We start from the raw sequence: 27,562 nt of genomic DNA, 5'->3' as shown, positions 1-27,562 counted from the left end.
ATGCTAAGCAAAGCACAGAAAGACAAATATTATTTGATTTCATTCATATGTGGAATTTAAGAAACAAACAGATGAACATACAGGGAAAGAAGGAAAAATAAAATAAGAACAAAGAGGGAGGAAAAACCATAAGAGACTCTTAACTATAGGAAACAAACAGAGGGTTCCTGGAGGGGAGGTGAGTGGGAGGGTGGGATACTGGGTGATGGGCGTTAAGGAGGGCACTTGATGGAATGAGCACTGGGTGTTCTATGCAATTGATAATCACAAAATTCTACCTCTGATACTAATAATATGCTCTATGTTAATTAAATTGAATTTAAATTTAAAAAGACTACCAGAACAGAAAGGAAATTTTTATTTTACAAACGAAAAAGCAAAATACTGCTATTAAATTGACCCTGAAGTCACACTCTAAATTCATACCTTACAGTCCAGTTTTCCCAGTTCATCAATTAATTCCACAAAACAGACTGACCTCTGTCTGTGGAAGAAGCATACACCACATTTAACCATGATAATAGAGATGGCTGGCAAGATTAAGCAAAGGAAGTGGTTGCAGCCTTGCTCGAATTCTTTGTCTTCTTGGAAACGCTCTCCGTGGCCATGTGAGACTCAAACTGTGACAGTCCTGGTCAGAGAAGAAGGTTAAAGCTGTGTCATGATTACGGACTACTCTTCTACCTTCATCTTGTGAGATCCGTGTCTCTCAGAGAGGTCTGGCTAAACCAGAATATTCTTTGCAATAGCATTCAAAGTCCTTACTTGTGCCACATCTGTTACCTTTTGAGAATATTCTGAGCTAGAAAGAGAGGCTCCCATGGCAACAGAGAAATTTCTGCAACAGAAATAATAAAAAGACAGATAATTACATAAGTTGTTAAATGAGCCCTCCTACCAGTGCTTCACTTTATAGACTATTTAATGGTTTAAGAACATGGGTAGGTCAAGGATCCTGGATCCCCATATTTCATAATTTTTATTACTTACTCGAAACATCTAGTAACCAAGTGTACCTAACAATATACTTGATGTTATGTCTAAAAATGTAGTTCTAAGCTTCCTGTTTCTTTTACATCTCATTTTCCCCAATTCTAAATAGAAATAATAAACTACTAACTATTAAATTATAGGAGTCTTCTAAAGCATAATAAAAAAAAACTCAATAGTTTCAATTTCTTAATGGTGGTATAGTTTCAAAGTAACTAAAAATAGCAAAGGTGAGAGAAGACTAAGTATTAAAGGAGCCATAAAAATGACTATGACTCTTCCATCCTTATACCATAGTTATTAACTCCGCTAAAGGAAATCACAGTTGAATGGACATACATATATATCCAACTCATTTGACGCTCAGCTGCTGAATTAGGTTTATTATTAAGTGGTCTAAGTTCAGCAATGACTATAAAAATATAAAGTTCACCTATGTTCAGAAGAGCCTGCTTATGTGAGGCAGGATAAAACCATTTTGCAATCGAAAAACTGCAAAAATGACTGCAATACTTACACATTATTCACAACATTCCATTCATTAATCATGCCATCAGCTAAGGTTTTCCTCTAACAATATGTAAAGATTAATCTGTCCCTTCTTGTATGAATCAAAGAATACATTTTTACCGAAATTTCATTCCTGAATCTCTAGCAGACCGAGCAGAACAGTGAAATTCTGTAGCACCTGAACCCTCAAGGATCCTTTGTAGATTTCTGTCTGTTATACCGCCCCCTGTTGGAAGAATAAGTAATACATTAAGTCAAACAGAATTCTGTATAAAATTTAAGGAATAATAGTGACTGCTTGCTCTACCTGAAATTTCCATACCAAAATTTCTCATTGACTCAAGAGTTACTCTCTCCCTACTAAGCTAGAATGATATTAGAAAAAATGATAAAATACATAGGCTACAGGTTCTGGAGAACAACTAATAAGGTCATAAAACCTTATGATGGAACCATAGAACCTGTGTGATAGAATCTTCTACATCCGTTGGTTTATATAATAACATCATATAATCCTGACTTTAAAAAGGTTGTTCTATGGCAAGGAAAAATCACTGAGTGATCTATCCCTGTTCCCTCTCAATTTAAGCAAAATCAAATTAAAACAAAAAGTAAGGATATGTTTGAGGATGAAGCTACAAAAGCACAGCCTGAGAGATGTGTCTGAAAGACACAAGTTCTCTCCTTAGCCCCAAAACACACAGATTTCTTTGGAAATTGGAGTAATGCAAGGTGTTACACAGTTTATTCATTACAATATCAACTTTGATTTTCACAGAAGAATCCAATTCTACTTTAGTAAAACTGCACAATCCGTACTTTGTAATGACTCATTTGTTTTGTTGAATAATCTCTTAATTAAATATTTTTATATAAACAATCATATTCTGAACTGAGGCCAGATTAAAAATATAAAATTATGCATCTTTATTTTCTTCTTTCCTAATATACAGGAAGTATTCAATAAAGATTTTTTAATGACTGATTAAAATATGTATTTGGTATTTCAACTGTTCAAGTTGCTGAAGTAACTTGACTTCACATACTCTTTTGGACTCATTAACTTGTTTGTTTTCTTTTTTCTTAGTGACACAGTAATATCACTGAGCCCTAAGAAGCTGAAAGAACAAAGACTTTTTTTTAACATGTGTAAAGATAAAATGTCATGACGTTTTTCACTTTAAAATGCCTAAGGGTAAAAAACGACAATAATTGTGGCAAAATGTTAAATTTGGGGAATCAATATATGAGTATTCATTATGCTATCTCCAACTTTCTTGTATGTTTGAGAAAATTAATATGAAAAAATTAAGATTGTCTTTCTATTTGTCTCACTCTGATTCTAGATCTCCTTATTAATTCTTTAAAAATTGTTCATCTCTAGGGGCGCCTGGGTGACTCAGTGGGTTAAAGCCTCTGCCTTTGGCTCAGGTCATGATCCCAGGGTCCTGGGATAGAGCCCTGCATCAGGCTCTCTGCTCAGCAGGGAACCTGCTTCCCCCTCTCTCTTTGCCTGCCTCTCTGCCTACTTATGATCTCTGTCTGTCAAATAAATAAATAAAATCCTTAAAAAAAATTGTTCATCTCTAATGAGCCAGTATGCACCGAGTTGATCTTATGGTTATCATCAGGAGCACATGCTCCAATTGTTCTAGATTTAAGGAAGAATTTGGTGATCAGAGATTTTCAAGAACCAAGTGAGTATTATATTTGTCCACAGATATTGCCTAAACATTTGCTTACACTTTGATAACAACTAGGACATTTGGTCCTAACTCATTATAGCAGTATCAAACTTGGTGTGTCTCACCAGAGATGAACATCCACATTCACAAAATTCTACACTATGGGAGAGCAAACATGGAGAAACCCCAATCCCAAACAATCTACTTCCCTATTTGCTACTCTCTGAACTAATTCCTGGTAGAATGTTCTCCTTATCTGAAGTTTTAAATTCCAGCACAGATCTCCCATCTTAAATTTTTAATCGAATTACATATTCTTCTCTCTGAATACCATGTATTAATATTTTCTCCCATGTTGTCCTGCCTCCTTTGTTCTTCTTTCACTGCACCTCAGTTTATACTAACAAATGGATAGATAATTAAATACCTGGCATTACCACAATCCTCCCTTTTGCCTGAAAAAAGAAAAAAAAACAAATTTTAATATCTTTCTCTCAAATGGGGTAATAAGGCAGTGAGAACAGAAGCATGAGTGAAAGTATATTAAATTTTAAAAACTAGTACTAGTGTCTACTTTCAATAGTCATCTCTATTTCTTTGGGATATTGATTAATAAGATGTTTAGCACAGTAACTCTTTCTATTGCTTTGAAGACTTGTACTGTGATGAACACAAAGAATAGGAGACTACAGTATAAATGCTGAACAATCACATCACCTTAAGAAAAGTCATTACTGAAAAATAACACTAATTCTGAGTTCTTGGTATGGAGTGGAATGAAAATTGAATTTAAACAAGATTTCAGCAGGAAAAAAGAGCACGGTGTAACAGTAAATTACTGGGGGGAAAAGCAACCTCCTTAAATTTTGTATCTTCAACTAAATTCCCTAGCTTATTATATCAGTTAAACAAAACTGGATTTTAAGTAATAAAATTAGACTATATGGATTAATTTCTGAAAATTCTGGGTGATAGGTATTGAATTCCCTTATTTGTATTCAAATGTTCATTATATTTCCTAAATAAGTTTTGGAGATATACTCTGTATCACTGAGAGTTGAAAGGATATAAACCAAATGCAAATTTAGTAGAACTACTAGTAACAGGTAGGTCGTGATGACAGAATAAAAATTATACATTATCCACCAACATTTTTCACAGAGCTATAACAACCAATCCTAAAATTTGTATGGAGTCACAAAAGACCCTGAAGAGCCAAAGCTCTTCAGAAAAAAGGAAAAAACCTGAGGCATCACGATTCCAAGCTACATTACAAAGCTGTAGTCATTGACATGGTATAGTACTGGCACAAAAACAGAAAGACAGATCAATGCAACAGAACAGAAGACCCAGAAATGGACTCACATCTATATGGCCAACTAATCTTCAACAAAGCAGGAAAGAATATCCAGTGGAAAAAAGACAGTCTCTTCAACAAATGGTGTTGGAAAAACTGGACAGCAACACACATTAGAATGAAACTGGACCACTTTCTTATACCGCACACAAAAATAAATCTAAAATGGATGAAAGATCTAAATGTGAGATGGGAAACCATCAAAATCCTACAAGAGAACACAGGCAGAAACCTCTTCAACCTTGGCCACAGCAACTTCTTACTAGACACATCACCGAAGGCAAAGGAAACCAAAGCAAAAATGAACCACTGGGTCTTCATCAAGACAAAAACCTTCAGCACAGCAAAGAAATAGTCAATGAAACTAAAAGGCAGCTTATGGAATAGGAGAAAATACTTGAAATGATATATCTGATGAAGGTTAGCATCCACAATCTATAAAGAACTTATCAAACTTAACACCTTAGCATCCACAATCTATAAAGAACTTATCAAACTTAACACCCCAAAAACAAAGAACTCATTTAAGAACTGGGCAGAGAATACATGAGTAGACACCTTAACAAAGACATTCAGATGGATACCAGACACATGAAAAGATGCTTGACATCACTCATCATCAGAGAAATATAAATCAAAACCACAATGAGATATTGCCTCATACGTGTCAGAATGGCTAAAATTAACAACACAAGACACAACAACAGGTGTTGGTAAGGATGTGGAGAAAGGGGAACCCTCTTGCACTGTTGGTGGGAATGCAAACTGTTGCAACCACTCTGAAGAACAGCTAGAAGTTTCCTTGAAAAGTTAAAATAGAACTACCTACGATCCAGCAACTGCACTACTAGGTATTTACCTAAAGGATACAAAATACAGATTTGAAGGGGTATGTGCACCCTGCAGCATTATCAACAATAGCCAAACTATGGAGAAAGCCCAAATGTCCATCAACTGATAAATGGATAAAGAAGATGTGGTTTATATATACAATGGAATATTACTCAGCTGTCAAAAAAAGAAACCTTGCCATTTGCAATGACACAGATGGAGCTAGAGTATATTACGCTAAGTGAAATAAGTCAGTCAGAGAAAGACAAATACCATATGATCTCACTCATATGTGGAATTCAAGAAAGAAAACAGATGAACATATGGGAAGGGGGAAAAGAAAAAAAGGAGAGAGGGAAACAAGGGACTCTTAATGATAGAGAACAAACTGAGGGCTGATGTAGGGATGTAGGTGGGGGATGGGTTAGATGGGTATTAAACAGTGATGAGCACTGGGTATTGTATGTAAGTGATGAACCACTGAATTCTCCACTCTAGAAACCAATATTGCACTGTATGTTCACTAAAATTTAAATTAAAAATAATTACATACTATGTTAAGCTCACTAATTTTTAGAATGAAACCACTGAAACTGTATGGAAATTGAATTTCTTCATGTGTGGTTCTTTTTTTCTATTTTTATTAATTTTTAAAAGTTCTTTTCAGTGTTCCAGAATTGTTTATGCACCACATCCAGTGCTCCATGCAATACATGCCCTCCATAATACCCACCACCAGACTCACCTAACCTCCCATCCCCCTCCCCTCCAAAACCCTCAGTTTGTTCCTCAGAGTGCACAGTCTCTCATGGTTCGTCTCCCCCTCCAATTTCCCCCAACTCCTTTCTCCTCTCCATCTCCCCATGTCCTCTGTGTTATTCCGTATGCTCCACAAATAAGCGAAACCATATGATAATCGACTCTCTCTGCCTGACTTCATGTGTGATGCTTAAGATGAGCATGTGAGGTGCTTAATATAAAGTCTCTTTTACAGATCTGAGGCAACAACTCATACTCTCTAATGAGGAAATCAGAATCCCCAGACTAGTATTTAAATAACAGGGATTCAGTAAAAATAATCAAAAGTAACCTCAAAGTCCAACTTCTGGCACATTTGTCACTGAAAAAGCACATAATTTTTCATGACAGCTGAATTACATCATTTGGAAAGGTAGCTCCAAAGTTACCAAAAAAGATTAGATTCTTTTTCCATAGAAAAAAAATCAGTAGGCTGCAATTTTGTAGATTTTTCAGAGAACTTCCTTCTGATCATTTTTTTTAACGCTGATCAAAACGGATTATAAAAGTGTTTATCAGTGTCATTTTACTCACTCATCCATCCATCCAATAAATATGTATTAAGTGCCTACCACATTATCAAGCACTGTTCTGGGTATAGAGAATATTGTAGTTGAAAGGACCCAGAATATGCCACTGTGTCATAAAAATGATTTTGAGCTGTAAGCATTTGAATTCCTGAAATCCTTATCTGCCCTAAAAGCAAAGTCTCCCAAAAGAACTCAAAAAGAACTCAATTGTCAAAAATCCCCTCTCTGGGAGCAACTCATTAGTACCACATCCAAACAGACATTGTCACAAAACTACATTATCTTCAATTTATTCTCACTAGGATCCATCTATTTCTATTTCCAAAAAGTCTTTCTTCCCAACCCCATAAATGCTCTTGTCTTTTTCCTTTTTCTAAATTCCTATGCGCCCTTCTCCCCACTCCTCTTCACCTATTAAGATGGTATGTAAGATCCAAATTCTAAGCACCTCTGAGTCACATTTCTTTGTCAACTCCAATACATGTACATACTTGATTAAAATCTATTTTTTCTCTCACTGATCTGTATTTTGTATTTTGTCAGTTTACTTCCTCAACCCTCAAACACAAAATCTAAGAAGGCAAAGAAACAGACTTTCCTCCCTGACGTGGTAAACAAGAGAACCTTCCTTCTGTCATGGAGTTTACATGTTCATGGAAAGTAGACAACAGATAGGTATATTTATAGAATAAAATTTTAGGTAGTAATATGTACAATGAAAAAAAAACTATAAAGCAAGGTAATGAAATTAGAGAGTAAAAGGGGGAAGGGGCTAACTCATAGAATTTAATAATTGTTCAAAGATATAAGTAGAATAAGACCATTTGGTAATCTCAAATGTGTTAAAGCAAAGCATCTATAATACCAAATATTACTATCCGGAATACTGATATGACTTTAGGAGAAAAAAAAATCACATTTAACTCTTTCTTCCAAGTGAAAGCTTTCCAAAACATGAACAAATTAAACTACCACTTTTGGGAGGGGGCTGGTTTCCATAAAAGATTATTGAGAACTATATGCTTACCTAAAGCTATCAAAGTGATTAACAGTATAAAGTACTTCCTAAGTATCAGACTTTGTGCTGTTATCTGAAGTAATCCACTATTCTAGCAGGTAGGTGCTATTAGTATGCTAACTTTGTAGAAGAAACTGAAGAGGGGCGCATGGGCGGCTCAGTGGGTTAAGCCACTGCCTTCGGCTCAGGTCATGATCTCAGGGTCCTGGGATCGAGTCCCGCATCGGGCTCTCTGCTCAGCGGGGAGCCTGCTTCCCTCTCTCTCTCTCTCTGCCTGCCTCTCTGCCTTGTTGTGATTTCTCTCTGTCAAATAAATAAATAAAATCTTAAAAAAAAAAAAAAAAGAAAGAAACTGAAGAATGGTTAGGTAATTTGCCCAGAGTTACTGTTAATAAGTGGCAAAGCCAGGATTTAAGCACAGACCTTTCTAATACCAAAACCTATGCTTTAACCAGTATATTAGGTAACTGCTTCAAAAAATAAAGTTGGCATGATCTCACTTATATGTGGAATCTAAAAAAGTCAAATACACAGAAAAAGAGAGTAGAACACTGCTATCAGGAGTGAGGAGGTGGGGAATATAGGTAGATATTGGCCAAAGGATACAAAGTTGCAATTATGCAGGATGAATAAATCTCAGATCTAATATACAATATAACTATAGTTAGTAATACTGCAATGGATACTGAAAATCTGCTAAGACGATAATATTTTGGGTACTCTTACCACATATAAACACACAATGAACAATATATGAGGAGATGGATATGTCAATTAGCCTGACTGTAACCATTTCACTAATATTTAATATCAAAATATCCCATATACCCTAAATACATGCAATTTTTATTTTATAAAAAAGAAATAAAGTTAGTGTATGAGAATATTTAACCCAGTGCTTCCTGCCAACCAATGATTAAACTACAATTCACATATGCAACACAGTGATTATGAAATGCAAGACACGACTATGGCATTATATCTACCTCATTGTCTCCTTCATAGTAACAACTTTAAAATGAAAACCTGATTCATCAACTATTCTATTTTAAAACACTTCAGACCTCCCCACTGCCCCAAGGATAAAATCCAAACTCTTCAACAGTTTTCAAGGCTCTGGACAGCATTCTTTTCTTTGTATCCAACATTCTGGTTTCTTCAGTATGTCAGAAGTCACGCTTACTTCTTTTTTCTAGGCCTTTGTATGTACTATTTCTTCTGCAAGAAGGAGTCACCTACTCTTTCTACCCATTTTTACATAGATCACTCTTAACCATCACTTGAATGAGTAGGACACTGCAATGTGTGTGATGTGTCTTCTTCTGGAGAGCTAACTACTGCTAACCCCACGCCCAAATCTCTCAAATGTGCCCCCTGAGCATCTTCAAATTTGTTTTATTAAGTAAACTCTATCCCCAACATGGGACATGAACTCATGACCCCGGGATCAAAAGTCACAAGCTTTACCAACTAATCCAAGCCAGGTACCACTTAGTACTTTTCTTTATAGCACTCTCTTAGAATTGCCTAGTCTATTAAAAGTGCCTGTTGTACACCAAACTGTAAGGGTAGTGACTATACACACACACACACACACACACACACACACACACACACATGATGGTCATTACCATAGTACAAATGCCCTATAGCTAGCTAATATATACTTAATAAATATTTACAAAATCAGTAAGTTCCAGACTAGCAAAGTCACATCAGATCCTTAGCTGAAATCTCTGAAAATTATTTTCATGGCTATAGGAAAGTGAACATATCAGATTTCTACACAGGAACACTAAAAAATATTAGTAATAGCAGTAGTAATAATAATGTAGCAAGATCTATTATACGTCAAGCACTGTACTAAGGCTCTTACATATCTTATCTCTACCAATCATCAGAACAACCTTATAAAGGAAGTAATAAATTATCTCAGTTGCACGCACAAGGAAACAGAGGCTTAATAATCTACTCAACATTACACAGCAAATAAGTGTCTGAATCCCAAATCCAGAATTTTTTTGTCTCAAAGTCTGTACTCACTAACTTAGAATGGTGCTGGACTGGTGTCAGAAAAAAAGACATACCACAAAGTCACCTTTATACTGCTCTACAAATGATGCTAAGTCATCTTGGAAATTCATATGAGAAAAACATATTTCTTCCTATCTTGATAGAGAGAGATGATAAAAGAATACAATTTTGTTTTAGAATTCACTTCCAAACGATAATTATTTCAAATTTTATATGGATCTTCTGAGTATACGTAGGCTGACAGTGAGATGATATGGCTTAGAACTATGAAACGCTGATGGCAGACAAAAGGTAAAATTTGCTGTGGTTATCCAAGTTAGGTTAAATCCTTAAGCATTGTTTGTAATTTGACCTCAAGAGCCTTAACCACTAAAAACACTCATTTGAAAGAGGGGCACTTCGTTGGCGCAATGGATTAATCATACGACTCTTGGTTTCAGTTCAGGTTGTGATCTCAGGATCTTGAGATCAAGCCCTGTGTTTGGCTCCGTACAGTCTGCTTAAGACTTTCTCTCCCTCTCCCTAAAGTAAATATATCCCCATCTCTCTAAAATAAATATATCTTTAAAAAAATAATTAACACTTATGTTAAAGAAATGAGAATTATATAAATATATTACTACCTGATTGCTCTTCTGTATAGGGGAACTATTAAGTCAGTAATATTTAGTTACCTAACCTAACTAAACAACAGAATATCAGGAGCAACCACAACAGAGTTAGGAAGAAAGGAAAGAAATTATGTATACCTGATCTATGAGTCGCTTTATTAAGGGTAGCCCTTCTAGTGCTGAACTGTCACAGCCACTGGTCAATACTCGTTCAAATCCCAAGGTTAAGAGGGTCTCTAGAGCAGCCATTGGATCATGCACCATGTCAAAGGCTGAAATAAATAAATCGATTTGAATTTTGTATAGATATCCTCTAATACAGTGCTTTTCAAAAGTGCTGGACTTAGCTTGTATTGGCAAGCCAAAGCTAATTGTTAAATATTCAGGAGTTTTGCGAGCACCATTTTTAATCCATTGACAGCTTGAAATCAGTCAAGGTGCGACAATTTAAACCACAGAAATCTACAAATACTATATATCAGAGCTCTTTTTGGCCAAAAACTAGTTTATCAGCATACCACAGTCTGCATACCATAATGGTATACATTTTAGATAGTAAACATTTTAAATAGATGTATTTAAATAAACAGATTTAAATAGATGTATTTACTTAAACACAGATTTGAAGTGAAACATTTCCATTTTTCATGAGTTAGAAAAGTCTCTCTTTAAAATAATTCACTTAAGATTTTATTTAAAGAAAATTATCAAATAAATTTGCCAAGTAGCACTCAGGTATGGTAAAACTACAGATATGATAGGCAAGTGCCTCAAATTTGGAAAATTCTGTTTTAAGGCTTCAGATAAACTGGACAAACTGGACCTCAGACAAACATTACACTGACCAGTTCTAAAAAAGGCCTTGGTTCACATTCTCATTGTTGACAATATTTTATGCTATCCCATTTACCCCAAATACTTAAGGTTCACAGTATATGGACAGTTGTTTACAATAGACTATCTATATTCACAATCCCATTCTATTTTCTAAGAGACTCTTCTCCTCAGAGAGGAAAGTGGCACTAGGAACCTCAAAAAGAAAAACTACTGCTTTTGTTCTCAGCACTGCTACATAATATGGAAATTCTAATCTACAGTGGATTAGGTGCTTGACCCTTTATTTTACCCTTCAGTGTATACAGACAGCTAAATGTACCACAGAGGCTTTTCCCTTTTTTGTAGCAGTGCCTCACCAGTGATTAAACTATCCTACTATCTCATTAAATACATGAGTGAAAAAAAATGTAGAACCCAGGACAAAGTACAATTTTGAAAACATGAAAATATGTTTGTTAAATGTATTTAAGGAAAAGAAATGTGAAATGATTTTCTTAGTTTAAGAACAGAGAAAAATACATTCTACATGACATCTTTACTTTTTAAATTATTTAGCATGCCAAACTTTAAAGTACATATTTTTCAGATAAAAGTTTACTAATTTAAACTACTTTTCCTATTTAATGATTGCTTATTGGCCACTCTCAAGGTGCTGAATTTTAAATACTCTAACATCTTTTAGTTATTGCTAGTTTATGAGAAGCATTACTAAACAGCAAGTCAAGAAAACGGTTATCTGGTGGTATTATTCATTTCAAAAAGTAACAAGGATAACAAATGTTTTATCTCTAATTTCTATAAACAGATGCAAATGCCAGTGCCCACACTTATACTAATCTTTAAATGCTTACTCAAAAGGCCAGAAAAACATTCAACAATTTCTCAAGCACATAGCATCAAGTTAAAAAAAATGACTTAAGACTTCTTTCTTTTCATGTATGGTGTCCTCTTCAGGCAAAAGTGTCACTTGTTCCTACATTTTACCAACCAAGGTTTGACAAAAGTGTACAGAAATTAGAACTACCTGATTTATAGGTAAGAGGTATTTTTTTTTTTTTAAGATTTTATTTATTTGACAGAGAGAAATCACAAGAGAGGCAGGCAGAGAGAGAGGAAGGGAAGCAGGCTCTCCGCTGAGCAGAGAGCCCAATGCGGGACTCGATCCCAGGATCCTGAGATCATGACCTGAGCCAAAGGCAGCGGCTTAACCCACTGAGCCACCCAGGTGCCCCATAGGTAAGAGGTATTTTTTTACATGAAATTATCAGATACTTTTTAGAAATCATTCTGATGTAGACAATTAATACAGTTTTGTGTGCAACAGTGAACATCTCTTCGTTGACTATCTCCATCTATTCCATCTTTCCTCCTTCCTAATAGTATCCAATTCTTACGTAGATATCCATCCTTCTCTCTGCTCATGAATCTTATATTCATCTGAGAAAGCTGGCTGTACCACTAGCTCCTAGAATGGTCTTGTCTGGCTTAAGTCAGACAATACATTTCATTTCACTGGCCACAGTGGTTTGTGGTGGTTGCATATGGTCTAAGGCAATCTAATAAAAATGAAACTCAGGGCACCTGGCTGGTTCCATCAGAAGAGCATGTGACTCTTGATCTTGGGGTTGTGAGTTCAAGCCCCACACTGGGTACAGCGGGTACTTAAATATAAAAAAATCTTAAAAAAAAAAAAAAAGAATCTCAAAATTCTTGCTTGCACAAGTACATATATTTGTAGCCAATCCCTAATCTCTCCCTCTATTATAATCCACAACCACCACTACCACTTACTTTTAACAACTTTTTGTAACGAAGCTTCAAATTGTGCATCTCTAAATTTAAAACAGTCCATCCCAAGGTCAGGATAAAGAAAACAACTGGCTAGGCACCTGCGTGGCTCAGTGGGTTAAAGCCTCTGCCTTTGGCTCAGGTCATGGTCCCAGGGTCCTGGGATAGAGCGCTGCATTGGGCTCTCTGCTCAACAGGGAGCCTGTTAGCCTGCTTCCCTTCCTCTCTCTCTGCCTACCTCTCTGCCTACTTGTGATCTCTGTCTGTCAAATAAATAAATAAAATCTTAAAAAAGAAAAGAGAAAACAACTGGTAATAGTGTAATACTCCAGTATTGCATTCCATAAAAAGGTTATGGCATTTGGTGAAATTAGAAACTGACACCGTTCAACAGAACTTTTAAAATGGAAATGACTCACCTCGGTGGAAAGTGACTGGTAGAGGACGGCATATAGCTATAAAAAAGCCAAATAACAATATAAATGAAGAGATCATCACTGATTACTATACACAGAATTTTCCATGTTAGGTGGGACTTTTTTATACTTTCCTCTCTTAGGAAGTAAAGAGAGTGAACTAAAATAACAAAATCGCAGCCTTCCAAATTCACAATTCCTATGTTTCCATTAATCTCTGATTTTCACACCAAAAAACGGTCATCCACTCCTTAGCTAGACCAAATAAAAATTATGCGATCTGGTGAGTATAAAGGCAGCATTATATCTATTACTTTTACCCCTCTGAGAATCTTCAAGAGAGACTTTGGCTAGTAATATAAATAGTATGCTTCCATCCTCTCCATGTCTCCCCATCCTCACCAATTGCAATAGCTTTTAAAGTTTTTCATGTAGTGATTAAAGGAATCAAGGTAAACTTCCCTTAAACCTTCGAAGAACAGGGGCGTCTGGGTGGCTCAGTGGGTTAAGCCTTTGCCTTCTGCCCAGGTCATGATCTCAGGGTCCTGGGATCGAGCCCCGTGTTGGGCTCTCTGCTTGGTGGGGAGACTACTTCCCCCTCTCTCTCTGCCTGCCTCTCTGCCTACTTGTAATCTCTCTCTCTGTCAAATAAACAAATAAAAATCTTAAAACAAACAAACAAAAAAACCTTCCAGGAACAGTAACAGAACTTGATCTATAACAACTTAAACTTAGGAGTCATAGGACTAGAACACATATACCCTCTGCCCCAAACATCTAGATAACTACTGCTTAAAATAGGTTAACTTAAGTGCCTGTAGGTGTGACTGAAAAGCAGTTTTCAGAAAAACTTGTGTTTTTTCTTTCTTTAAATCTGAGGTGACACACAATGTTATATTATTTTCAATATCAGGAGGATTAAATGCAATTATCACTAGAGGCTACATTCTTACCCACAAGGGACATGCACAACTCTTTGTCAATGTTTCCATCTTCAGTCAATGCTCCAAATACCAAACCATCAGCACCATAAAGCTTGGCAAGACGAATGTCAGCCTTCATCACCTCAACTTCACGATCTGAATATAAAAAGTCACCTCCACGTGGCCGAATCATCACAAAAACGGGGATCTGGACACATTGCTTCACTACTTGAAGGACACCTAAAAGAATAGAGAGCAGACTAATTAAATTCAAATGTAAGGGGTGCCTGAGTAGCTCAGTGGGATAAGTGTCTGCCTTCAACTTAGGTCATGATCTCAGGGTCCTGGGATCCAGCCCGACATTGGGCTCCCTGCAGGGAGCCTGCTTCTCCTCTCACCCTGCAACTCGCCCTGCTTGTGCTCTCTCTCACATACTCTTCCTCTCAAATAAATTTTTAAAATCTTTAAAAAAAAATAAAATTCAAATGTGAACTAACAGCTCAAGGAAGTCAACAAAATTTATTGGACTTTTACATTTGCTCTTGTGTATCACTTCTACAAGAAAAGGAAGCAATGCTGAGGAAACCAGAGAAAGAGGATCTAAAGGGAATGACAACATTAATTTAAAAATGTGTATATAATAGAAGTTAAGTAATAAGAGAATCAAGGGTAAAAAAGAGCAATTTAGTAAAAAAAGGAATTTACTGCATTTTTAAAAGCACTTGTCAGCTGACTAAAAAAAATATTTTTCCTGGGGGCACCTGGATGGCTCAGTGGGTTAAGCCTCTGCCTTCAGCTCAGGTCATGATCCCGGGGTCCTAGGATCAGGCCCACATCGCATCAGGCTCCCTGCTCAGCGGGGAGCCTGCCCCCCCCCACCTTCTCTCTGCCTGTTTGGGATCTCTTGCTCAGTCAAATAAACAAAATCTTTTAAAAAAATCTTTTTCCTGACAACTATCATATGATCTCCCTGATATGAGGACATGGAGAAGCAACATGGGGGGGTAGGGGGATAGGAGAAGAATAAATGAAACAAGATGGGATTGGGAGGGAGACAAACCATAAATGACTCTTAATCTCACAAAACAAACTGGGGGTTGCTGGGGGGAGGTGGGATTGGGAGAGGGGGAGCGGGCTATGGACATTGGGGAGGGGAGGCGAACCATAAGAGACTATGGACTCTGAAAAACAACCTGAGGGTTTTGAAGGGTCAGGGGTGGGAGGTTGGGGCAACCTGAGGGTTTTGAAGGGTCAGGGGTGGGAGGTTGGGGGAACAGGTGGTGGGTAATGGGGAGGGCACGTTTTGCATGGAGCACTGGGTGTTGTGCAAAAAGAATGAATACTGTTACGCTGAAAAAATAAATAAAATGGGAAAAAAAAAAGAAATACACAGATTAAAAAAAAAATCTTTTTCCTTGTATAAGACGTTTGAAAGTGTAATATAACAGGCTCAATATTCTGCCTGTGTATTCCATAAGATTTTTCCTTTCTGATTGATTATAGCTCTATTTAGAACCTACTATAGAGATGTTTACATAGCTCTAAAATTTATGACCCTTTAATGAACAAAGAAAGTTATCAAACCTTTTTTGAAAATAATATAAAAAAGAGCAAAGTTCTACTTGTTTGTGAATTTATGTAGAGATCTATGAACAAAAATACCTAAATAACACAATTCATTGCTAGCTCAGAAACCCTCAATAGTAAAGATCTTCCATAACTTACACTGCAATTAAGTCTTACACTATAATTACATTACATTCTCTTAAACTGAAAAAATCCTAAGTCAAAACGCCTTCAATACACCTAACCTACTGAACATTACAGCTTAGACTAGTCTACCATAAACATGCTCAGAAAACTTACATTAGCCTACACTTGGGCAAAATCATCCAATGGAAAGCCTATTTTATAACACAGTGTTGACTATCTCATGTAATTTATTGAATACGGTACTGAAAGTGAAAAACAGAATGGATATATGGGTACAGAATGGTTGCAAGTGTATCAGTTGTTTACTCTTGTGATTGCACAGCTAACTGGGAGCTGTGGCTGCCCAGAATCATGAGAGTATCATACTACAAATGGCTAATCCAGGAAAAGATCAGAATTCAAAATTCAAAGTACAACTTCTACTGAATACATATTACTTTCATACCACCATAAACCCAAAAAGCCATAAGCCAAACCACCATGTATCGGGAACCAACTGTATTATGTTTTGTGACGGCACAATGGATTTACTTCTTCTTCCTTCCTAAAAGAACCCCAGTTTTGCATGGGACAGCAATATGCCCAATACCAAGCAATAAATCACGAATGCTGTTGCAAAACACAGATTGCACTCAAATTTAGTTATGTTCTAGATATATCACAGAATGGCCAGGGAATGCCCTCCTTTAGTGAGAAGATTCCAAAGAGCTATTGCATATATGATCCCTTTATACTAAAAAATGCTATTATCAACTTTAGAATAACACAGAAGAGTCAAAAATTCATACATGGACTTCTGCTTTTGACCAAGACAGCGTTAACAGGGACTGAATTTACCCTCCCACCTATAATAACCAAAACACGTATGAATATGAAAAATATATGAAACAATGGTTTGCAAGACATTGTGTGTCAAGCAACAAAAACAATGATGCCTGAAAGATGGGAAACAAACGAAGTCAGCTCTATAACTGGCCCAAATTACTACCTTGAGGATTTTCTTTCTTTTCTTTTCTTTTCTTTCTATCTATCTATCTATCTATCTATCTATCTATCTATCTATCTATTTAATGTCCTTTAGGGTTTTCTAGGCTGCAGCATAGAAAGGGGGAACCCAAGTGGAAGCCAGAGAATTCTGAGTTGAAGAGACAAAGCTGAGAGTCCAGGGAGACCAAGTGACTGGAGTTCCCAGGAAAGAACACCAGGGAGGAGAGAAAGAAATTTTTGAGATTTGCAGAGAATCTCCCTCCATATTCAGCTCAGTATTATTGAGTGCATATATACAATGAAATCGTACAAGGCCAGGGAAAAATGCACTAAAAGAATTAGAAAGAAATAGTGCCTTTCATTCACACCTGTCAGGTCAAAAATAATACTCATTCCCAACAGGCAGATAGGAAAAATTGAAGATCCATGGGGCAGTGGGTACAGTACACAGAAGGCTCTTTCTTCAGTAGTAGGAATAATTAACTCTAGACTGACCACTGTTTCAGACCTGCTTAACAAATTTTAAAGGCAATAACCAAAAGTAACTGTTTCCAAGTAACCCAACTGCTTCAGAGTGTTTATAGGAATATAAACATATCCAGGATCCAATAAAGCAAAATTCATGTCTGGTAACCAGTAAGAAATTATCAGGCAGGAAACTAAGATGCCTCATGAGGTGATAAATCATTGAAATGAAACCAACCTAGAACTGATATAGATGTTAGAATTAGCAGCCAAGTCATTAAAACATCTATTATAACTTTATTCCAAATCTTTAAAAGAGTTCAGAAACAATATATGAGATATAACAGTCTCAAATTAAACTCCTAAAGATGAAAATTATAATGTGTGAGATGAAAAATGTACTAGGTGGGTTTAAAAGCAGATTAGACATTGCAGAGAAAAGATTAGTAAACTTGAAAACAAACCAACAGAATCTATACAAAATGAAACAGAGAAAAGGGAGATTAATATAAAAAGAGGGGTGCGTGGGTGGCTCAGTTGGTTAAGTGTCTGACTCTTGATCTCAGCTCAGGTCTCGCTCTCACAGTTTTAAGTTCAAACCTCGAGTTGGCCTCCACACTGGGCGTGGAGGCTACTTTAAAAAAAAAAAAAAAAAGTAGTTCATCAGTGAGCTGTGGGACAACTTCGAGCAGCCTAAAACAAGAATAACTAAAGTCTCTGAAGGAGGGGGTGGTGTACACTGAATGATGAAAATTTTCCAAATGTGATGAAAGCTACAAAGTCCAAGAAACATGAAGAAAACTATAATCAGGTATATCATATCATATTGCTTAAACCAGGAATAAAGAAAAAATTTTTAAAGCAACCACAAAAAAGAGCCATTACATAGAAAAACAAAGGTATAGATGATATTTCATATGAGAAATAACACCAGCAAGAAGACAGTGGAGAAACATCTTTAAAATAGTGAAAGAAGGAAAAAAAAAACCAAACTATTGATCTAGAATTCCACACCCAGCAAAAATAACTTCCAAAAAATGGGGAAAGATTTTCTGAGATATATAAAAGTTGAATGAATTCATCCCCAGCATACTTGTACTACAAAAAAAAAGTGTTAAAAGAATTACTTCAGACAGAAGGAAAATGAAATCAGATGGAAATACGGACATACATGAAGGAATGAAGAACATCAGAAATAGTAACTACACGTAGGTAAATAAATAAATGATTGTTTTCTTATTGGTTTAATCTCTTTAAAAGAGATAATTGAGTCTTCTTTTTTAGAAGATTTATTTATTTGAGAGAGAGAGAGTATGAAAGAGAGCACTAGTTGGTGGGGGAGGGGCAGAGGGAGAGGGAGAGAATCTCAAGCCAATTCCCCACTGAGTGCGGAGCCAAACATGGGGCTCAATCCACAATCCTAAAATCATGACCTGAGATGAAATCAAGAGTCGGATGTTCAACCAACTGAGCCACCCAGGCATCCCAATTGGCTCTTTAAACAAAAATACTGGGCGTTATATGCAAATAATGAATCATGGAACACTACATCAAAAATTAATGAAGTACCTTGGGGTTGGGAGAGGGGGAGGGGGGGTTATGGACACTGGGGAGGGTATGTGCTATGGTGAGTGCTGTGAAGTGTGTAAACCTGGCGATTCACAGAGCTGTACCCCTGGGGATAAAAATACATTATATGTTTATAAAAAATAAGAAATAAAAAAAAAAAAACGGAAAAAACAAAAAACAACTTAAAAAAAATGAAGTACTGAATGGTGACTAATATAACATAATTTTAAAAAATGCAGTGTGGAGTGTATGTATTTTTAACATATACAGAAGCAAAATGTATGATAAAAGCACAAAGACCAGGATGGGAGAAATGAAGACCAAAGTCAATATGCTGAAGATGCCAGCATGAAAAGATAATGTTAACAGTAATTATCTCTCAACTTTTGATGTACAAGGATCTCATCTTTGAAGTTCATTTACAACCATAAGCACCTGTAACTAATTTAATATCTACAGCATTGTTAACATATCTAATATATATGTATATATTATACATATATGTATATGCATAATATTATGTTATATATTATAACATGTATGTTATATGTATAACATATATAATATGTGTATAACATATATATTATATATGTATAACATATATATTATACGTGTATGACATATATATTATATGTATAACATATATTACATATGTATAACATATATATTATATATTATATGTATATATATATATATACACACAAATACTAATGTTAACATTGTTAACATTAGTAAAGGATCTCAATGAAACATTTTCCATTGTCTCCAGGCTCTATAAACTCCCACCAGAAAATAGGGAAAACACTTAACCCATGCTGGGTGTGGTTCCTCCTTCCAGTAAGCCAGAACATAATTCAATCCGACCAGCACCTATGTTTAAAAAAAAAAAAAAAAAAGGAATTGCTCAATACAATAAACTTTTAAAAATTAAGAAAAATTTTAAGAAGCACTTCTCAGAAATTATCATCCAAAATAAACATTTATGAAACAGTAAACTTAACATTTTTTCCAAATAAAGAGCAGAGTCTTAGGGACTGAAAGAAATCAAATTATAAAACTAGACTAAAACTTTAGTTTTAATCCCAACTATATTCTACAACTCATCTGATGTTACTGATATTAAACTTAAGAGTTAATTCAAGTTAAGCTAGGTCTCTTGAAATTTTGTATTACAGGGTTTCTTCTCCATGTACAAGGATGTGACTCAGACTAAATATGGTCTGGATTGACAATAGTGGAACACTGACCTTCACTGATAATCTTTTGCAAGAGTTTATTATTCTAAGATATATAAAAGTACAAGGTAATTTTAAATAGCTTACATCAAAATAATTTCAAGAATAAGTGAATGTTAAAAGCAGATTAGCTATCAGCCTACAGGGTCATGTCAAGAGTCTCAGGATTCAGGCTGAAGAGGCTCGTACCAGCCAAACATGGGACACTTTGAGAATCAGTAAGAAGAATAACTAGAAAGAAGAAGAAGAAGAGTAAAACGTTTTAAATATGTCTAAATCTAAATTCATGATGATAAAATAATTCACTGGGAGATAGAGAATAAACTCATTATCCAAAAATCAGTAAACAGGGGAAAAGCAGCAAGCATTTATCCTGCCTTTCTCCTAGAAACTGAACCTCAAGATAAACAGTTGATGAGGGAAAGTTCTTTATAGAAGAAGCATACTGCTAATAAGTGAAAAGTAAATGTTTGATGTAATATAGTATGATTTTTCAAACCCTACTAAAAGATGCACTGCTAAAATTATTAAGTAAAAAGATGAAAAAAAAAAACCTTATAAAGGATGGATCAGGCTGACAATATCTTAATCCACTGCAGGCCAAAGGCCACAGCTTTTTTTGTTATGACCTATAAGTTAAAAATGTATTTGTTTTTTGTTTTTAAAAAATAAAAATATTTATTGCTACATAATTCACATACAATATAATTCACCCATTTAAAGTATACAATTCAATACATTTAGTATACTTACAGAGTTTTGCAGCCATCACCACAATCAATTTTAGAACATTTTCCTCATCCCCAAAAGAAACCTCATACCCTTTAGCAGTCACCTATGTTCTCCGACACCCCTCAACCCTTGGCAACCACTAATCAATCTACTTTGTGCCTCTAAAATTTGCCTAATGTGAGGGGCGCCTGGGTGGGTCAGTGGGTTAAAGCCTCTGCCTTCGGCTCAGGTTATGATCTCAGGGTCCTGGGATCGGCCCCGCATTGGGCTCTCTGCTCCACGGAGAGCCTGCTTCCTCCCTTTCTCCTCTGCCTGCCTCTCTGCCTACTTGTGATCTCTCTCTCTCTCTTTTTCTGTCGAATAAATAAATAAATAAATCTTTAAAAAATTAAAAAATAATAAAATTTACCTAATGTGGCATTTTGTACAGGTGGAATCACATAACATGTGGTATTTTGTGACTGTTTTTTTTCCATTTATAATGAATTTCAAGATTCATCTATGTTGTAGCACATATCAGCACTTCACTCTTTTTTTATTGCCAAATTAAGAACCTTTAAAAAAAAAAAAAGAACCTTTTTTTACATTTTCAGAGGATTATTTTAAAAATACAAAGAATATTCCACGAAGACCAAATGTTGCCAGTAAAATTGAAAATATATACCATGTGGCTTTTTTTTTTTAAAGATTTTATTTATTTATTTGACAGACAGAGATCACAAGTAGGCAGAGAGGCAGGCAGAGAGAGAGGAGGAAGCAGGCTCCCTGCTGAGCAGAGAGCCCGATGCGGGGCTCGATCCCAGGACCCTGGGATCATGACCTGAGCCAAAGGCAGAGGCTTTAACCCACTGAGCCACCCAGGTGCCCCTACCATGTGGCTCTTAAAAAAAAAAATTTATTTACTTATTTATTTGAGAGAGCATGTGCTGCACACATGACCGCAGGGGGAGAAGCAGAGAGAGAGGGAGAAAATCTCAAGCAGATTCCTTGATCCTGAGATCATGACCTGAGCTGAAATCAAGAGCCAGATGTTTAACCAACTGAGCTACACAGGCACCCCTATACTATGTTGCTCTTTACAAAAAGTGTCCTGATTTCCTGATATAGTTGAAATATTGGCCATGTGCTGAAACTAGCAGATGCTGAGTGATGAGTACACGGGGATTCAATATACTATTCTACCTTTGTATAGGTTTGAAATTTTCCATAATAAAAAGTCTAAAAATTTCTGATCCTGAGATGATGGGAATGTCCACATTTCCGCATTAAAGCAGGTTCAGAATGCAAAACAAACCTGGAAGTAAAACAGATAATGTTAAAAAAAAAAAAAAAAAAAAAAGATAATGGGGGCATCTGGTTAGCTCAGTTGGTTAAGTGTCCTCCTACAGTTCAGGCCATGATCTCAGGGTCCTGGGATTGAGCCCTGAGAGCAGGGAGCCTGCTTCTCCATCTACCTCTGCCCCTCCACCCACTTGTGCTCTGTCTTTTGCTCTCTCTCAAATCTTTTTAAAAAGAAAGATAATGATAAAAGTCTTGATGATGAAAATGGCAGCAAAACTCTTAAATCATCTTTAAGTCAACAGTTTGGAAAAAAATGAAGTCTTTGCTAAGTTCAACTGAAAAAACATGAAGTTGGTGAGTAAGCACTATTATGGACACTTGACTCAAAATGTGATCTATTGGAGGAGTAAGATTAGAAAATGATAAAGATGATAATTTTCCAGTATGTTTTCCAGTTGGTTGGCTGTTTTCAAAAAGATTACTAGGGGGGCGCCTGGGTGGCTCAGTGGGTTAAAGCCTCTGCCTTTCGCTCAGGTCATGATCTCAGAGTCCTGGGATCGAGCCCCGCATCGGGCTCTCTGCTCCGCGGGGAGCCTGCTTCCTCCTCTCTCTCTCTCTGCCTGCCTCTCTGCCTACTTGTGATCTCTGTCTGTCAAATGTATAAATAAAATCTTAAAAAAAAAAAAAAAAAATGTCGTATTAAAAAAAAAAAAAAAAAAAAAAAAAAAAGATTACTAGGATCCTTAGAGATCACAAGGGCTCCCAAGATCAGTTCATAGGATTCCTTTTCAGACTTTTTTTTTAGAGGGAGAGAGAGGACAGAGGGAGGGGCAGAGGGAGAGGGAGAGAGAATGCCATGCATGCTCCACACCCAGCACTGAGTCTGACCTGGGTCTCAATCTTACAATCCTGAGATCATGACCTAAGCAGAAATCAAAAGTTGGATGCTTAACCAATTGAGCCACCCAGGCACCCCCATTTTCAGACTTTTAGAAGGGTTGCCAACTGTTATTCATTCTCTTTTGTCTTACCTCCTCGTTCTGCATTTACAGCTGACTCTACTGAATCAACACACACTTCCATGAGAAATCCATTTGCCGTTCCTAAAACACATAGAAAACAATGCAATTCATGATGGTACTATCCATTCAGACCAACTGACAACCATTATTTTATATTTTGCTGCCCAAATCCTATGTCCAATAATAGGCAAGTAGGTAAATACACTAGAGACCATGAATGCAATAAAATACCATACTGAGTATTAAATCGGTCTCTTAACTATGAAATAAGTACACAGACATATGTATAATAAATTATACTAAAGAAAATATACACTGAATGCCAAATTAATCTTCCTAGAACACAGCCCTCATCATCATATTCTAAGTCAGATTTTTTCAATATTTCTCAATGTTTTCAGAGTATGTTTAAATGTCTTTATAAAGATATGTTTAAGAACAAGGATGAGGGGGCGCCTGGGTGGCTCAGTGGGTTAAGCCGCTGCCTTCGGCTCAGGTCATGATCTCAGGGTCCTGGGATTGAGTCCCGCATCGGGCTCTCTGCTCAGCAGAGAGCCTGCTTCCCTTCCTCTCTCTCTGCCTGCCTCTCTTGTGATTTCTCTCTGTCAAATAAATAAAATCTTAAAAAAAAAAAAAAAAAAAGAACAAGGATGGACTTCAAATCTTGGCCCCACTACTTATTTGTGTGATCCCAGAAAAGTTACTTAGCTTAAGTTTTTTATAAAACAGAGTAGCTTTTAAAACCTACCTCAAAGTAGTGAGGACTAAATTTAATTAATGTAAAGTGGAGAGTACCCACTGTGTGTACAAAAAGTTATCATTAATAAACAACATATTATTTCCTCTACAAACCTCCAGTTCCACTCAATTCTCATCTTTGCTCTTGCTTATACCATCTCCCCAAACCACAAAGTCCTGCTGGCTCCATCTTTGAATGGTAAAATCTTCCAAGATTTGGGGTGCCTGGGTGACTCAGTGAGTTAAAGCCTCTGCCTTTGGCTCAGGTCATGATCCCAGGGTCCTGGGATCGAGCCCCACATCGGGCTCTCTGCTCAGCAGGGAGCCTGCTTCCTCCTCTCTCTCTCTGCTGCCTCTCTGCCTACTTGTGATCTCTGCCTGTCAAAAAAAAAAAAAAAAAAATCTTCCAAGATTCATTTTAAATCACATTTCCATATCTCCTCTCTCCCAAAGTAGGGATCTCCCTCTTTTGAATTCACATAACTCTTCATAAATTATATGTTCCTCTTTAAAACATTAATTGTATCTTCTTAAAATACTAATTACTTTCTACCTCTTATTATTATGTATGTAGATAGGTATTTGTTCCATTTTACTTGACCTAAAATTCCTAAGGTTTTTATGTGAGGAATCTTCATTATCACCTACAACAAGCACAGTGTCTACCTTGGTACACAGTAGTCATGCAAAGACTTACTAAAGGATGAATAATACAAATTCACAAATTTCATTCATGTATTTACACTAAAAGTGTGATGAAAATAAGTTTGGATTTTTTCTGTAAGTTGAATACATAAGTTTTTTGTTTTGTTTTGCTTTTTTACAATTAAGGGTATTAAATGTATACTTCATGCAGTAATACCTAAACGAATCACGATGTGCTGATCATGATGGCTACTAGGTGGAAAGATCTGGAATTTCTGGGGCGCCTGGGTGGCTCAGTGGGTTAAAGCCTCTGCCTTCGGCTCAGGTCCATGATCCCAGAGTCCTGGGATCGAGCTCTGCATTGGGCTCTCTGCTCAGCAGGGAGCCTGCTTCCTCCCTTCTCTCTCCCTACCTGCCTCTCTCCCTACTTGTGATCTGTCAAATAAATAAATAAAATCTTAAAAAAAAAAATCTGGAATTTTTTTTACTTTCCTCTTTTTATCTTTTTTTTTTTTTTTTTTTTTTTTTTAAGTAGGCTCCACTTAAAAAAGCCCAGCCGTCAGGCTGAGATTAAGATTTGAGCTGAGATGGAGAGTCTGATGCTTGGGGCGCCTGGGTGGCTCGGTTAAGCAACTGACTCTGCCTCAGGTTATGATCCCAGGGTCCTGGGATGGAGCCCCACATTGGGCTCCCTGCTCAGCATGGCGCTTGTTTCTCTTTTTCCCTCTCCGGCTCCATCTGCTTATGTGCTCTTGCTGTCAAATAAATAAATAAAATCTTAAAAAAAAAAAAAGTCTGCTGCTTAACGAACTGAGCAGCCTAGTGGGTCCTCCCCTTTTTACTTTTCTATGTTGCTTTTTCTACCCAATATTGATTTTATCATTTTTAATAGGCTTTTTAAAAAAAAGATTTTATTTATTCATTTGACAGAGAGATCGAGAGAGAGCACAAGTAGGCAGAGCAGCAGGCAGAGGGAGAGGGAGAAGCAGGCTCTCCGCTGAGCAGGGAGCCGGATGTGGGGCTCCATCCCAGGACCCTGGGATCATGATCTGAGCGGAAGGCGGAGGCTTAACCAACTGAGCTACCCAGGCGCCGCAAAAGGCTATTTTTAATTTGAAAAACAAACATCTATCATCTGCTCACATCAAACTGCAAGACTCTCACTTATTTAAAAGAAGACTGTCAGTCTCACACTGTTCAAGACTTAAGAGCCACTCTATGTTCTTAACCAAGAGCACTGCATTCATTCCAAGTTTCCAGAGAGCCACCCACACCAGCTGTCCCGTCAGTCTAACTGGACAGTGCTGCAGAGGTACCACTTGCCTCACAGGAGGAAGGACTTTGGCCGGGAGAGGATGGAGGCGCACACGGGAGGCTCTGACAGAAGGCAGAGTAAGTCAGCTGTCCAGGAAGCAGAGTTATTTGTAGGAATCAAAGGTGTCCATCCGCTCCACAAAAGGTATTTATTTGGAGCAGCAGTTCTCAAAGTGTGGTTAGCTCTGGGGGCCTTTAAGACCCTCTCAGAGGCTGTGCAGTGACAAGCATTTTCATAATAATACTAAGACTTTATTTGCCTTGTTCACGCTCATTCTCTCACAAGTGGCGTGGAATTTTCAAGCGGCTCCCTGACAGGTCAGATTGAATGCAATCTGTAATTCTGTAATGCAATCTGTAATGTAACAGTTCCATTAATCTAGATCTTAAAGAGATTTGCAAAAAAAATATAAAACACTGGCATTCTATTTGTTTGTTTAGGAAGACAGTTATTTGTCACACACACACACACAGACACACACAATGTGATTTGTGCTAACATGTAATGGGTTCCTAATTAATTATATTTTAAAACTTCTGTTTTAACTTCGTAGAGGAGCAACACCAACAGACTCAGCCTCTATAAGTAAAACGTCTGTAAGGTTCTCAATTAACTTTCAGGAGGGGAAAGGGGTCCTGAGATAAAAAAGCTTGAGAACCTCTGGTCCAGAGGAACCAAGAGTTCGGGTGCGGGGTGGAGGTGGGGGGGGTCTGCTAAATCCCCTAGCACCTGCCACGCCGTCCCGCCTGGCTCAGCAGCAAGCACTCGGGACTGGGGACAGTCACAACAAGCTCTGGCACCCGGCAGCTGTGCAGCTTTGGGGCCAGTCCTCACCTCCGCCGCAGCAGCTACAGGTTACCAAGCGGTCACCAGGGGCTGGCACGGAGCTCAGCGCTCGGCATCTAACTGTCCCAACGATGCCACGGGGTGGGGACTGGTAGCCTCGCGTGGCGACGGGGAACGTGAGGCTGAGAGAAGTTAACCAACTTGAACACAGTCGCACCCTAAACGTGGTGGCGCCGGGATTCGAACCCACACGTCTGGTTCCAGAGTCAGGTCACTCTCGCTACAAGCCCCTTCTCAGGCCCTCAGCTTCCCCACGTTTAAAGCCAGAATGACAGAACGTGCCGCGCGGGGAGCTGCGACGGGGTGCGCGAAGTGCTCGCAGAGAAATCGCGACACCACTGGCCAGAACTCCCGCAGGCCCGCCCCGCGCAGTCAAGCCGGACGACCGCCCCCTCCCCGCCCCCTTCCGCACCGGCTTTCCCGGACGGTATGCGCGCCCGTTTCCGCTCCGAGGAGGCCCCCTGCCTCTTCATGCTCGACGCGTTCCTCTCTCCTGCGTCTTCGGTTTCTACCGAGTCGGGGTTCCGGCACGCGCGACCAAGGAAGCGCGCTTCACGGCTGCGCGCACCTCTGCGCGTCCCCGACACCCAGACCCAACAGCCCCCGCGAGAGGGGAGTCACTGACGCAGTCGCAGTCGCTTCTTGCCTTCTGAGAAGGAGGGGTCACGCTGTATGACCCGGAAGTG

The 27,562-nt window shown here is 37.6% G+C and overlaps 1 protein-coding gene across 2 annotated transcripts; it reads right to left on the bottom strand.

The window, feature by feature from the left end:
• Positions 1–340: 340 nt before the first annotated feature.
• CUTC (cutC copper transporter) lies at positions 341–27,420 on the bottom strand. 2 transcript variants are annotated; one of them, XM_046027410.1, is made up of 10 exons: positions 27,289–27,420; positions 23,342–23,413; positions 19,873–19,932; positions 14,359–14,568; positions 13,409–13,444; positions 10,503–10,636; positions 3,613–3,640; positions 1,621–1,726; positions 784–838; positions 341–631 (listed from the first exon to the last, which is right to left on the bottom strand). In XM_046027410.1, the coding sequence occupies exons 1-10, from the start codon at positions 27,347–27,349 to the stop codon at positions 509–511; spliced, it is 885 nt and encodes a 294-aa protein (XP_045883366.1). In that variant the 5' UTR covers positions 27,350–27,420; the 3' UTR covers positions 341–508. The 2 variants fall into 2 exon arrangements, with proteins under 2 accessions (XP_045883366.1, XP_045883367.1); XM_046027411.1 differs by having other exon boundaries at positions 492–838.
• Between the last annotated feature and the right edge of the window lie 142 nt (positions 27,421–27,562).

Source organism: Meles meles, chromosome 13 (genome assembly GCF_922984935.1).
Source record: "Meles meles chromosome 13, mMelMel3.1 paternal haplotype, whole genome shotgun sequence".
Taxonomy (NCBI): Eukaryota; Metazoa; Chordata; class Mammalia; order Carnivora; family Mustelidae; genus Meles; species Meles meles.
This window is presented reverse-complemented; position numbering and strand designations above follow the sequence as displayed.

Bases quoted from the DNA above. Each gene is read 5' to 3' on its own strand.
- CUTC (XM_046027410.1), bottom strand. From the start codon at position 27,349: ATGAAGAGGCAGGGGGCCTCCTCGGAGCGGAAACGGGCGCGCATACCG. The intron at 13,445-14,358 runs GTAAGAATGTAG...GCTTTTTTATAG, and splicing joins GTTGTGCATGTCCCTTGTGG to CTATATGCCGTCCTCTACCA. The intron at 10,637-13,408 runs GTGAGTCATTTC...TATTTATTTCAG, and splicing joins ACCAGTCACTTTCCACCGAG to CCTTTGACATGGTGCATGAT.